General features: G+C 43.0%; 1 protein-coding gene across 2 annotated transcripts in view; it reads left to right on the top strand.

The window, feature by feature from the left end:
• Positions 1–14,319, top strand: part of ankib1a (ankyrin repeat and IBR domain containing 1a) — a 28,868-nt gene extending 14,549 nt beyond the window's left edge. The window contains exons 10-21 of one of the 2 annotated variants that reach the window (XM_042076265.1): positions 205–293; positions 601–731; positions 2,847–2,981; positions 3,815–3,901; positions 4,157–4,223; positions 4,689–4,834; positions 5,696–5,874; positions 6,553–6,604; positions 6,864–6,938; positions 9,124–9,244; positions 9,974–10,020; positions 10,484–14,319. In XM_042076265.1, coding sequence (XP_041932199.1) covers positions 205–293; positions 601–731; positions 2,847–2,981; positions 3,815–3,901; positions 4,157–4,223; positions 4,689–4,834; positions 5,696–5,874; positions 6,553–6,604; positions 6,864–6,938; positions 9,124–9,244; positions 9,974–10,020; positions 10,484–11,437 — 2,083 coding nt within the window. In that variant the 3' untranslated portion in view covers positions 11,438–14,319. The remainder of the gene's footprint in view (positions 1–204; positions 294–600; positions 732–2,846; positions 2,982–3,814; positions 3,902–4,156; positions 4,224–4,688; positions 4,835–5,695; positions 5,875–6,552; positions 6,605–6,863; positions 6,939–9,123; positions 9,245–9,973; positions 10,021–10,483) is intronic. The other variant, XM_042076266.1, reaches the window with a different exon arrangement.
• The last annotated feature ends 681 nt before the right edge of the window (positions 14,320–15,000 follow it).

Below are 15,000 nucleotides of genomic sequence, written 5' to 3'. Positions count from 1 at the left end.
AAATATATACTACGTGGCCCTTTACTAGTGTGGTTAATGTGTGTAGGCTACTCTTTACATGGGTGCAGTGTTCTCCCACATTCTGTCTCAGCAGTAACTGTCCTCTGAACTTGTCGTTATGGCTCAGTGATTTCTCCCAGTACTTGTCTTCACCTCCCTGCCTGTCTGTCTCTCATTCCAACATGTTGTTATCCCCGTCTCCAGGGAGTGTCTGGGTGAGGCCCACGAGCCGTGTGACTGTGAGACGTGGAAGCTGTGGCTACAGAAAGTCACCGAGATGAAGCCAGAAGAATGTGAGTGCTCAGGTGACTCTGGGAATTGTAGTTTTTCTATGTGCTGTAATAACACATTTTGATGAGGCCAGAAGGGATGGAATGAATTCAAGGAACTTGTTCTAAAGTGCCTTTCTTAAATATTTTATTAGAGCACTTAAGCATTTAATACCTTCTTGGAATGATCTGAAGCAGATGGATTTCATGTTTATATTAAACTTCTCTAGACTTGCCAGATGAACCCCTTGCCCTTGATATGCGCCCAGTGGACTAGTTAATGCCCCTGTGACTAGGTTAGCCTCTGTCTCATTCTCTCATTCTGAAATAGTGGCTGGCGTAAGCGAGGCTTACGAAGACGCTGCCAACTGCTTGTGGTTACTCACCAACTCCAAACCCTGTGCCAACTGCAAGTCGCCCATCCAGAAAAATGAAGGCTGCAATCACATGCAGTGTGCCAAGGTCAGTGTGTGTGTGTGTGTGTGTTGGGGTAGGGGGGGTGAGGGCTGGGGTATTAAACATGAACGGCAGTAAACCCCCTCATCTGTTATTCCTATGGGTGGGTATCACCCGGGACCCCACAATTCAGTTTAATTATAGATCTGGATCAGTGGATTGTTTGGATTCTGGATTCTTTAATGCATTGTGATCTTGCAGTGAGGTGGGATATTATGTTCACTAGTTATATCCAAGGATATCCTGTGACCAGTTTTTAATAAAATAATGCCTTATAAAATGAACTTTAATGTCTTATGAGATTCAGCTGGATACCCTATAACCCTTATCTGGTCCAAATGATCTGATTTTAAGAAAAGTGTTATAGTTCCAGGACTATGTGCCATGCTGAGGGTGCGGGATTGAGTATGACAGGGAGAGATATATTTGTATTTACACACATATGTATGCATGTTTGTCTGCCTGTATGTGTAAGTTTACATTCTTGGGTATCTGTTTGTGTTAAAAGCGTAATGTTTATGCTGTGTATGTGTATATACAGTATGTGTTTATTGGGTCTGACTGAGTGTGTGTGTGTGTGTGTGTGTTAGTGTGTTGCCATGACTCCTGGCTGTGAGCATAGGCTCCGGTGGCGGGAGCAGGAGTGGTGGTGGCGGCGGTGGTGGCGGCAGCTTGCTGCTGGGGCCACGACTGCTGAAGGGCTCTTTGACGTCAGAGGCAGGTGCTGCAATAAAAAGCCCCGCTGCGTAGGCCGCTTCTGGACGCCCGGCCAAACAGCACTCATTTCCCTAATGAAGGCTTTAAACACATGCGCTGAGTGACAGCGCGGTCACGGCCCCCCATTCACTGCGCACCCTTAGACAGCCCACACACACACACACACACACACACACACACACACACACACACACACACATACACGTATACACACACACATACACACACACACATACATACATATATATCTATATACACATACACACACACACATATACACACACACACATATACACACACACACACACACACACACACACACACATATATATACCATCCCCCCTCCACATGCAGTATGCTCACAACATCTGTGCGCAAACTGTTTATGAATAGCACAAGTAGTGATTGCTTGGCAGGACTGGGTGTTGTGCTGGGAGTGATGGGGGAGTAGGGAACGAGGGGGGGGGGAGCTGGTTTGAAACTGTCTGCTGCCTTTGTTTTTATGCTGTCTGCTTGTGAGTTAATTATTAGTGTTTTTATGTGGATGGAGGGCAGCAGGATTATACCGTACGTTAAATACATAACAAATGCTTTTTACGTTAAATACATAACAAAAACAATCATTAAACACTGTCGGACTCTGATTTATGGGATTTTTTTGGTGTAAAAACAAGAGGATATCTTGTGGAGTTGTAGTAGCGTGGAAGGTCTGATAGTCACTAGGGAAGGTGTGACAGGAGGCAAGTTCAGTGCTGCAGACCCAAGCATTGATGGACAGACAAACACAGATGCACACAGACACAGAGGAGAGAGATGGGGAGACTGGCAGGCAGGGAGGCAAGCTCAGGGCTCTTAACCTCTTGTTACCTGAAGATACAAACAAACTCTGCCTGTTGCTAGGTAACGGGCACTTGGTGGCCTGTCATGTATTGATTAGATCATGCTGGGAAGGAGAGGGCCGAGTGTTGCCTGACAGTGTTGCACACACACACACTCACAAAGAGAGCGAGACACACACACACACACACACACACACACACACACACACACTAGCTACCAAGTTTACCCACACTAGGGACTAAGGGCTCCAGGAAGGAGCTCTGTAATACCATGATGGTGCCAATGTTTTGATCTGATGATGCTGCATTTATGCAAGAAAAATCTCTCAGTAAACTGCCATATCTGTCACCAATGTATGGGGAAGGTCAATAATGGTATGGCAATATGTTTTGTATACCATGCAGCATAAGGACTGAATGATAAACACTGTCATGTCATGCAATCCAAAGATACTAAAAACAATACAGATGTCATTTGGTTAGAAGAAAACTAAGCAGGTAATACAATGTGGAGTGTTGTGCATCCTCTGATGTTCGTAGCATCTCTCTTCTTATGTTTGTCTAGTGTAAGTATGACTTCTGCTGGATCTGTCTGGAGGAGTGGAAGAAGCACAGCTCCTCCACAGGTGGATACTACCGCTGCACACGCTATGAGGTCATCCAGCAGGTGGAGGAGCAGTCCAAGGAGATGACTGTGGAGGTAAACACACACACTCTCACACACACAGACACACACACACACACACACCCTACAGGAAACTCTGGAATTACAACTACTGTTTTGGCAGGACACATGGACACACATACTTGACTGGCATGCATGTGTGCCTTCTCTCCACAGACCAAGTTCAGCTTGGATCTTAAAATATTTATCTCAAGATGGTAAACAGAATCTTCTGAATCTTCTTTACATGACATAATAGCTTCTCCATTTTATGGGCTATTGGCTCAAGTACTGAGGGGATTCGTTTGCATCTGGGTCCTTTAATGGCCATGTCCCAAGCCTATATACTCTAGCTCCCTATATCACACACACACACCCAGAACCAAGCCCAGTCCAGAACCAAGCCTTGTTTTAAACACAGGACATTATGTACCTGTTTCATGGGCCTTTTTTGGAGACATGGCGTGTGTTTAATCTGTGAGCGTGCTCACAGCACCCTGCTGAGCCACGGTTTCGTCTCGACAGAGAAGCCGGCAGGAAATCAGGGAACACGCCAGCCTTTTGTGTCCGTGTCGCACAATGTGAGGAGGGTTTTTCAGAAACAGGCTGTTTTTAGACCCATTCTCTTCTTGAGCCGGTCATTTTTAAAGACTGTCGGCCTGTGAAAAGACTTTCTATTGCCGCATGTCTCTGATCTCCAAAGACTGGGGGGCTCACAGGGACATTTGTCTTAGGAGAGGCTCTGGCTAAATGTGCTTTTATAGACAGTGTGTGTGTGTGTGTGTGTGTGTGTGAGAGTGAAAGAATGAAGGAGACTGATGACATTTTTGCACATTGACACAAAAGAACCCTTTTGTCTTTTTTCTCAGGCAGAGAAGAAGCACAAGAGCTATCAGGAACTCGATCGCTTCATGCACTATTACACACGCTACAAGAATCATGAACACAGTTACCAAGTGAGTGTGCTTTGGTAAATATTAATGTGCTTGGGAATGTAGTGTTTGTCAGAATATTGTTTTTCTTGCCTCTTCTCATGATGCAGAAAAAAATATCAGTCAAGTCATTTTTTAAATATTATATCCCCTAAATATCATAGAAAAATCATAAGTAAAACAAATTGCGCAAATTATAACTATTTCATATATTAAACAGACCTTGATGACTATCTCGGACGCCTCAGTATGAATGTCTAACTTGCTTTCTGATTTCAGCTGGAACAGCGACTCCTTAAAACAGCCAAAGAGAAGATGGAACAACTGAGCCGTGTTTTCATGGGAAGTAAGTGTCAAGCACACAGGTCAGCATAAGGTCGGATTTATTATGTCCAGAGGCAAATATTTTGGCTGTTGAACCTGTTGAGACTAAACAACAGTGAGAGTGCAGCTGGACACAATGCAGGTCGAGTTGGCATAGCGAATTAGCGGAGTGGTTCAGTATGTTTCTTACTTTACTAATTATAAACTCTCCTTAATGCATTTGGAAACATTTCATAGATGAACATATTATGGTAAACATGGCGAGCTGCTACCAGACTGTATATACATATTTTCTATCGTTTTGACATGTTTATAGTGAATGTGATCGGCTTTACTGTCACAATAGATGTGGTAGAGTAGTTACTCATCAAACAGTAATTAAAAATGGTCAAGGTTGTATTTTGTCCCTCGTCAGGTAACCTTTGTTCTCTGTGTGTCTGTGTGTCTGTGTGTCTGTGTGTCTGTGTGTGTGTGTGTGGTTTTTCAGGAGAGGGCTCTCCTCCAGACACTACGTTCATTGAAGACGGCGTACAGGAACTCCTCAAGACCAGACGCATTCTCAAGTGCTCTTATCCATATGGTTTCTTTCTAGAACCCAAAAGCACAAAGAAAGAAATATTTGAACTTATGCAGGTAAATGGCCTTTCCGGTGAGCTAAGCTGGACCACTGTGTCCAATGACAACGTGAACCAAAATGTTCAACTGAATCTGAGGATTTGTTACACTATATATTTTGTTTGCATTGTCTGCTGGAGGTTCATTGGGAATGGCCAATTGAGTCCAAAGATCAAAAGCCTAACTTCTGAAGTCTGATGTACAGTAGAACTCCTTGCAGCTCGATACTGTTGTTAAAGGCCTATTCACGCCAAGAACGATAACAATAACGATAACTATAACCATAAAGATAAAAGCGTTCACACTGAACAACGATAAACAAAGTCTCTCCTTGTGTTAATGAATGTGACGGTTAAAATTTGATGGGTTCTGATTGGCTATTAGCTTTTTGTCGTTCTGAAAGTGATCCCCAATGATATTGTTCTTCATGTCGTTATCGTTATAGTTTATGTGTGAACGTCATCATTCATATTAACGAGAACGATATTTGTTTATAGTTATCGTTATAGTTCTTGGTGTGAATAGGCCTTAAGCCTATTTCCACTCTGTGTTACCTTATGTGGGATCTGTATACTGACCGTGAAGCTGAAGTAGCTGCTATGTGATACTAATCCTGCTCCCCTTACTGACATTGAGCTGGACTGGAAACTGATAATTGGTTCTCACTCAGCCATGTTCCCCAGGTCCTCAGAACCACATGCATGTGAATGACAGCAGTGTGTGTTAACCAGCAATGAAATGACCGTAAAAAGTACAATTAAAGGACAGTAATTATAGTATTCACACATGACCACCGTTATTCTACCTCTCCCTCTGTCCATCCCTCTCTCCCTTTGGTCTCGGTCTCCCTCCGTCTCTCTCTCTGTTCACCTCATTCAGACGGATCTGGAGATGGTTACAGAGGATCTTGCACAGAAAGTCAACAGGCCTTACCTCCGCACCCCTCGCCACAAAATCATCAGTGCCGCCTGCCTGGTGCAGCAGAAGAGGCGTGAGTTTCTGGCCTCGGTGGCCCGGGGTGTGGCCCCCAACGACTCGCCAGAGGCCCCACGCAGGAGGTAGGGGATGGGAACCCCCCCCATCACCATCAACATTCACCTGAACATTTAGTGGGCATGGTCAATAGTTCATGCACTTGGTTTGATACTTAGAGGGATTTCAGTTGGTAAATGGTCTAGTCATACCAAAGATCCTTGATTACTAAATCTTTTAACTAATTATTTATTAATTATTATTTTACCGTAATCAGGACTTTGCAATAAAAAAAAAACTTGCATTTGATTAACCCATTTACTCCTGAAATGCCTGCTAAAAACGCCTATAGAATCCTATGTCATTTTAGACTAAATAACCTTATTTCCTAAGGGTTTTCTGAAAAAATACTAAGAATTGTCAATGTCTACCAAAACCTTAATATCTAAGCCTCTGTAGCACCTAGAAACATGAAATAAAAAGCTTGCTGCGCTATGCAGCAACAGGCGGGAGATAGAATGTTGCGTCGTGCAGCATCCAGCACGAATGGGTTAATAGATTTGATAACCAGCTATTCGTTCTAAGAGGTTTGATTATGAATCATATACAGTAAATGCTACTAAAGGTCATTACAGCACACTGGGACGCAGGGAGTGTTTATAATGGCTATTATGACAATTCATGACTCTGTGTCAACTGTTATCAATTGCAATAATTTCAGTCAGTGCTCCTAATTATATCAAACCAATCTCTTTTCTCTTTAGTTTTGCCGGTGGAACGTGGGACTGGGAGTACCTAGGTTTTGCCTCACCTGAGGTGAGTATTTGCTCATGGCCATTCTTATCATATTAGTTCTCTTTTAGTGCTGTTCTGTGGCTTAGCTAACATGGTTCGCTACGAGCTTGCTTGCGCTCTATAGAAATCTATTGCTATTTTATAGAAATCTGCTTAACCGCTAGACTCCCTAAGTGTGTGATCGTTAGCGTATGTATGTGTATGTATGTATGAATGACTGTCTGTGCCTCTGCGAGGGTAAAGTTCAAAGGTCACCACCCGTATCATTCTGTGTCCAAAGATGCTGAGGGATCCCTCCGTTGTGGGAGGGACCGGACACAGTGAGGGCTATGAACACGTGGGAGGACAGCCGCAGGTACTGCAGCAGCCGCACCCGGGCCACCCCAACCAGCCACCAGTGTATTTCAGTGTACATGGCATCAGCGTAACCCTCAACTTCAACTGCCAAGGTCCACACACCAGTGGATTGTGGGTAACTGTGGGTGACCCCGTTACCTAGCAACAGGCAGTGGGTGGCTCTCTGAGTAGGTTGTTGCCTTGTTGTTGATGAATACTATCACCCAGATGGCCTGCTGAGACTTAATTTACCCACAATCCTCTGATGTGCAGAGCCTCGCAGTTTATGTTGGCGTTATGTTGACGTTTTTTGATAACAGTGAACCATGCTGATGGCTTTGGTCGGACCACAGAATGAGCTTAATCACATTAATCACTGTACCGCATGCTAGCAAGGCTCGGAATTACCTTTTTTTTTTTTTCTTTTTTTTTTTTAGTTTTGTTTTTTGTTTCAATTTGTTTCAATGTAATCTGTCATACATCAAGTTTTAGTTTCATTTTTTGTAAATGGGCAACATCAAACGTTCCCTTCTGTCCCTGTTGTAGCCGTTTTTGGATGAAGATGAGGAGGTTTAGCTGCTGGGGTAGGAGCTCTGTTGAGGCATGGAGTTTTCTCAGTTCTGCCTCACCAGGCGCGTAACTGAAGCGTTCCGTTCGTGTTGCGTCTGCTGCAACAATTCGCTTCCACTATAAACAATAGAAGTAGCTACACCAGACGTGATAGCGGCGCCTGGTGTAGCTTCCCTGTTAGAGAAGAGGCCTCTTCGTCTATAGCCCAGCAGAGGAAGCCATGGAGGTTCTACATAGATCCCTTAGCCTGGAAGGAACGTTTTTTTTCCCCAAGTCCTCCGCATAGAACCCTATTATTTAACTTTCTGCCAAAAGGGTTGGTTGTGCCATCTTAAGTTTATTGTTAATTAGGCTATGGAGGTCAACTATCAGAACATGCTAGTTAAAATGGACAACTTGGTGTAACTCAACTAGTGTAAATTTAATTGACAATGTATACATACTGTATGTATCCTAAAAGTTACTTCTCTCCCTAGGCAATGCTATTATAGATTTGGCAGAATGTTATAACCATAGCCAAAATCATAGAAAAAAAATTCTGAATCCTCAGGCACATTTTGACAGTCATCACAATTTTTATTTTCAAATTCAACCCCACCTAATGACGGGCCAGGACTAGTTTTATTTTATTTTTTACCCCGAAATGAAAACTGGGAATGATCCAAATCACTCTGTGTATTTTGTCTTCTGAAACACTGATGTCAATGTCTGAAAGTGTTATAATATGTTTTTAGCAGATTTTTCATTTTGAAGTGGCTCACCAACAAATCTGGCCTGCTGAGATTGTTATGTTCAAAGTGTGCCTCTCTTTCCAACGTTGTGAATCTTTTTAGTGTTATCTCAGAAGTTATGCCTGGTCTGCACGTTTGGCTTGAGCATGCTTATGTAGTGTAGTGGTTAAAATGGATTTTTTTTTTTAGAACATAGCAAATCTTCTATGAATATTTGTTCTTTAAAATCAGATGTTTTTTTGTAAAAGTGGATTTTCGTGTATGTGTGTGTACATGATGTGAGGTAGAAAATTGACTTTACTAAATTTACAGACAAAGAGCTGCTGTGCATGTATCTACAGACAGACAGGTGAAATGCTGTCTGTGCGCAGGGGAAGCATAATAAGAGTCTGTATGATGGAGAAAGAAAGAACACTTGTGTTCGTTGGTACTTTATGGAGATTGATAATGAGGTGCTATGCTGCGTTTGAAAGAGTAGAAAAACAGATGACGCTTGTGGTCATGTGTTGTGTGTCTGTGCTTGTGTTCATGGTGTTTGTGTGTGTGTGTGTGTGTGTGTGTGTGTGTGTATTTGCGAGCGTGATTGTGTTTTGTATGGACATGCATAGTAGTGAATAGTTGCATTGTGCTGAAGAAGTGTTGAATCGGTATGTTTAGACTTGCATGTTGTGGTTAAATAGAAGAGAATATGTGAGCCACTGTGTGTATTTTACTCTGCATGCGTAGTAGTGCAGAGCAAAGTGTGTTGTGCTGAAGTAGTGTTGTAGCTGTTGTAGAGACCTATGTTGTGGTGAGAGAATAGAATATGTGAGCGTGTGTGTGTGTGTGTGTGTGTGTGTGTGTTTCTTTTCCTGTGTGTGTGTGTGTGTTAGTTACTAAGTGTTTGTGTGTGCTGTGTTGTAGGAATACTCTGAGTTCCAGTACAGACGCAGACACCGGCAGCGTCGGCGAGGCGACATGCTCAGTCTCCACAGTCTGCGGAGCAACACACCTGACCCCAACGAATCCAGTGACAGCACTTTAGGTGTGATCCCTGACCACACACACACACACACACACACACACACACACACACACACACACACACGCACGCAGCAACTCCCTTACTCAGACCCCCATACTGTGTACACATTTCTCTTTCTATTTGTCTCTCACCGATATACAAACAGACCATTCACGTCTGTTTTCTGTCTTCCTCTTTCTTTGTGTTTTCTCTTGGCCTCTCTAGTTGTCACTCTATACCAGGATGTCAGAATGGCCCGTTTACCCCATGTTCACCTCAGCTGTGGAAATTTATCCTCTGTTAAGATTAGGTTAGGTCACGTAGTCAGGACATCACTCACGCTTGTTTTGTTTTAGTTACGAACAGGAGACTAAAATACACACTTAGACTGCATGCTTTCCTACTATTTTAGCAGCAGTACTAAGGAAAATAGAACATGTTTTTTTTTTTTTTATTCTTGAAATGTAGAACCTTTGAATGAACTCTTTGCTGATTTGGTGTTTATGTCTGACCTCTGTTAAGTGTGTGGTCTGATGTCTATGCCTTTGGAGAACAGAAAGCTAAAGACCAAAACAAGCTAAAGAAAGTGTGTCACACACTAGCAGAGCTAACAGAGGCATTTAAAATAATTTCCCAGTTAAGGAGGACAGGAAATGGCTGATTTTGTCTGATTTCTTTGCGTGTTATGGAATAAAATTATTGAAATGGTTGTTATTTTTATTTATTTGTTTGTTTGTTTACACCAATCAGATGGGCCAGAAGGAGGTGGAAGCAGACGACGCCTCAACGTCTCAACAGTGAGTTTGATCGATCCCCATGAGCTCATTACCATCATCTGAATTAGGACCCTGACATATCTTCAATCCCCTCTTTCCACTCCGCAAACAAGCGGACATTTGTTTTCCTGGATGCAAGGAGTTAGTCAGTACTCCCCAGAATGGGTATTGCATGGCACAGCACGAAAGGCTGTAAGGACACAAGAGAATGGTGTTAAATTTGTAATGGAAGTTTCCTCTCCTCATTCTAATTAGTTAATTAGTTGTTTGATACATGAGGTGTATTGCTGGTTTTGCTGGATACCGCATTTTATTGCCAAAAAAGCAACTTAAAAATTAAGAATTTGACCTGTGAAACTTCTGCATAATACTTTTTAAATACTATAAAAATCAGCTTGATTTAGTTTGACTAAAGCAAGTGTGTATTTCCCAGGTCTGAGTGTGTACTGTGTAAATATAGCTTCGTCTCATTCATCCTCTACAGGCACTTGGTTCTCTCGATGAGGACGACCCCAACATCCTGCTGGCCATCCAGTTGTCCCTCCAGGAGTCCGGAATGAGCACGGACACGGACCCTCAGGACAGCCTGAGCGGCGAGGCCTCGCTGGGGGCCATCGGCTCGTCGCTGCCCTCGCGTCTGGACCCGGCGCCGCACGCCCTGGATCTCCCGCGCGCCTCCCTCAGCAGCTCGCAGCTCCTGGAGCTGGGCGACAGCCTCATGCGGCTTGGCGGACTGACCGACGCGCTCAGGCCTTACGGGGACTCCTCGTCCGCCTCCTCCTCCCTCGCCCCCGGACTCACCACCACCACCGCCACCACCACGACCTCCGTCAGCGTCTCGGACCCCTTCTCCCCCAGCGACCCCGACTGTTTGGACCCCTCGGCCAACGCCAACCTGCTGGGCAACATCATGGCCTGGTTCCATGACATGAACCCGCAGAAAATTGCACTGGTGCCCACGGACGACTCCGCTGACCCACTCCCGTTGGATGAGGCCGAGCCCCAGCTCCAGGAAGAGGCCTCCGAGGTGCCCACGCAGCGGCAGCAGCAGCCCCAGGACGAGGAGACTGGCACGGGCAAGGAGGAGGAGGAGGAGGAGGAGGTGGAACTGTGGCCGCCCTGCCCAGCCCTGGAGGAGACGGGGGGGCTGGTGCTGCAGAGGCCTGACCTGCTGGAGCTGGGCTGTGTGGAGGACGAGTGTTTGCCCAGCGCCACCAAGCTGACCATGGAGGTGGGCGTCGCACTCACGCCACCAGACACAGAGGGCTCTGCCCCGCCCCAAAAGCAGGAAGAGGACCAGGAGGAGGAGGAAGAGGAGAAGGAGGAGGAGGTGGTGGTGAAGGAGGAGGAGGAGGAGAAGGGGGATGGGTGTCGTCGTGACAATACCCACCCCACAGAGCTACCCTCTGAGTGGGAGGAGCAGGTGCACCTTGTGTGAGGACAGACACACACACACACACACACACACACACACACACACACACACACACACACACACACACACACACACACACACAAGCACTTACTGATAACTTACACATCTTTACCTAGTCTTGAGGGCTCCTCACACAACCAGACTCTAACAGTCAACACTGCATTTACAAGAGGAAGGAAAAGAGCACAGTGCCATGGGGTTCCACTGAAGCCGCTAAAAGTGGATGTGACTTCCACTGCCTGGTTTAAAAAAAAAAGAAAAAATTTAAAAAAAGGTTGTAACAGAGTGTTGAAAAAAAAAAAAAAAGAATGTCAAGGAATGTTTGGAAGAAGCGGTAAGTTCCTCCTCTTTTAGGCCCTGTGATGCTGGTCTGAGGTAGTTTCTTTGTTAATCATAATTGTAGAGAGAAGGGGAAAAAAGCCACATCTCCACTAAGGAGACGTTTGCTCTTTTTGGTGGTGATGGCGGTGGGTGAGAGAAACAGGATTGCTTATTTTAATTGAGAATGCATCAATGAAATCTTTCAGGTCACTCAAGAGAAGTACTTCGGTCTCCAGACTCGAGCGGAAAAAAACCCCGAGAAAAACAAAAAAAACAACCTTGCTAATACTGACTTTAATTGAAGTGGTCTCAGGCAGCCATTCATAAAGCCTTAATAAACGCTTAACAAGATATTATAACAGTTGCCACAAGTATGCAGCGCTAACCTACCGTCGGCATCAGTCTACAAAAGCCAGGCTGATGCACTGTTTTATACTTTAGTGATTCTTTTTTTTCCCACCTTCAAACAGCTTCTGAAGTCCTTTGCTTAGGAGTGGGTGTTCCATGTCTTAGGCATGCTTGTAGCGTGTTATAAGATACTCAACAGTGTTTTTTCAGACGCTTTATGAATGGTTACAGTGGAGCACCTTGAGTTAAAGTACTGCTCATGTTCTCATCCTGTGCTCTCCCTTATGTTGGATTTTAGTATTTTACAGATATGTTTTTTTTTTTCTCCATCACAAGTATGATGATACCAGTCATGTACCTGTGTGTGTGTGTGCGTGTGTGCGGTTGGGAATTGGTGTGTTAGAGGTATGGGTGATGTGAATGAAATAGAAGGAGACTGGTGTGAGTGTGCGCGTGTGTGTGTGTGTGCATGTCAGAGAAAGAGAGAGGAGATGTACTTGTGTGTGTCTGCGCGCATGCTGCTTGAGAGGGTTTAAATGGGTTATACCCCTCCAGCTTGCTAGGATGTCACTCCTTCAACATTTCGGCCCTTCCACCCCCCCCCACAACATCCCTCTATCATGCAGCCTTGATAAACGTGTCATAAGCATATCAAAGCATTTAAAATCACACCTTAATCCTGTTGGTGCATGTGGGAAGCACCTGGCTGTCTGAAGTAACCTCTTCTTAAGCTAAGCTAAGTTTATGACTTAAGAGAGGCCTGCTGACCGAGCTTGTTAAGTAAAGTGTTAAGAACTCTTTTTATTGTTTGTTTTTTTATTTTATTTTTTGCCAAGGCCAGATTGAAGAAACACTACAAACAGTGCTGCAGGAACAGCGGTTTATGACACAAATTGTGCCTAGTTCTTTTTTGCTGAGAGCCAATCAAACTCTACCCGCACCCAGATGTCCCCCATTATTATCCTGTTTTCCTTTTTATACTATTCTCTTTTATTTTATTCAGTGCTAACCGAGATGTGTTGCGCATAATAACCTTATAACGGTTCCCCTCCTTAAACCGAAGAGGGTAAATGCATACTGATATGTTAGTGAATTTTATCTCCCTTTTGCCACTCTTTTCTCTGATGTACTGTATTCACCCATAGTAAATGGAAACATGAGGATGTCTCTGGAGTGCGTGTGGTGGGTTGGGGAACAATTTTTGCTGCTCTTCAGACATGCTTATAAGGCTGTACCCATAAGCGTGCCTTTATTTCTACTGTCCTCAAAGTAGGCTCCTTATCGCCTCCTCTAATAACCTGTCCCGATAACGTGGGAATGAAATGGACTTGGCCACGTCATGCTGAACGCAGATACTCAATTGAGTATTGAAAATGATATTCTCCCCCCTTTCCATTTTGTCGTCTCACTGTAGCATAGTAGCATTTCTAATTTCATTATTTGTAGGCCATTACGTTCACATTTTTATAGCTTTTTGGTTAGAATGAGCCAACTGATGGCCCACCACAGACACATTCATATATAGCAACTCTAGTTTTGGTCTGGTTGATTTTTACTGCAGAAGCCGGCATACAGTTATCTGATCTAGCGAGGACATTAAAGAATAAGTGCTTTTTAAAAGAAGTAGTTTAATTTAACTTAATTTAAAATAATGTAAAATGTATAGGTAATAAGACATTATACTTTGCTTTATTTATTTACAACAACTGAGTTCCCTTCTCTATTTGATTTTTTTTAAAGTAAATATAATATTTGTCTATGTATAATGATTCACATATTGTTTTCCAAATCAGTGTGTCCTAGAACTGCAGTAGGGACAGTTTTGCACCACGTTTGGTTGGAGTGCTCATCTTAGAGCTGGTAAACTTTGAGAGTTATTTTATTTTATTTTATTTTATTTTCTCATTCTGTGTCACTGGTTGGATTTCAGCAGCTGCGTTCATCCTTCAACCAGATGTTGTGCCCAGGGAAGGAAAAGAGGGATTGCAGTACTTACCTGCTACTTAATTTAAATTAAGAGGTAATGGCAGTGGCATATTTTACAAATCCATTAACATTTTTTTTCATCTTTAGGCAAATCATTAACCTTGAATTTGTCATTTGCACTTTCATAGACTATACTTGATACATTCCCAGTTTATATTAAAGTAAGCAATTTTTGATGTGTGGCCATTATGTGAAAGTACCAGTAAAGGTTTACTCTAATGAAAAACCAACATGAGTACTGAGTCTGTTTTTTTGCAGTCAAATGTCTTCATGGGGTCAACAGTTTGCACTTAATATTTCAGTGATTCTTGAGATTAGGGACAAGCAGGTTTCAAATTTCTAAAAAGATATTTTCAAAAACTATTAACACATCTTTGTTAAATGTGGTCTAATCATGGTTTGGTACAACCTCCCAGTTGTACTTTTTAAAAAAAAATAAATTACATGTTTGCTGGACCCGCACTTGATTTTTGTCAACACCATCAGACATGTAGAAATGTTTATAAAATATTTTTTTGAATAACTTACCACAAATAGTTTGACTTATCAGTCTCCTGGTTCCCTTAATTATGTACACAGGTTTTGAAATGAATATCACATTTTTAAAGTCGGACAAGTCAGTGTTTAATGCATACAGTTTTGGTTGTATAGATTTTAAGGTTTTGTTTTTAACCTTCATAATGAACAGTGATATTTAGAAGCATAAAAATTACACATGAACTTTGGAAATGTATTGGTTTAATGGACAAATATCCTTGAGGGAACAGATCATCTATTCTATTTGACGGAGTTGACATATCAACAGAGGAACATTTTAAATTCAAAATGACTATTGAAAATGGTATTGACATCTGACAGAGTGGCTTATATTTCCTCTTATATCACATGTATTTCTTACAGGAATAATCTTT

The sequence above is a fragment of the Alosa sapidissima genome, chromosome 21 (assembly GCF_018492685.1).
Source record: "Alosa sapidissima isolate fAloSap1 chromosome 21, fAloSap1.pri, whole genome shotgun sequence".
In the NCBI taxonomy this organism is placed as follows: Eukaryota; Metazoa; Chordata; class Actinopteri; order Clupeiformes; family Clupeidae; genus Alosa; species Alosa sapidissima.
The sequence above is the reverse complement of the archived record's forward strand: the minus strand, read 5'-3'. Positions and strand labels throughout refer to the sequence as shown.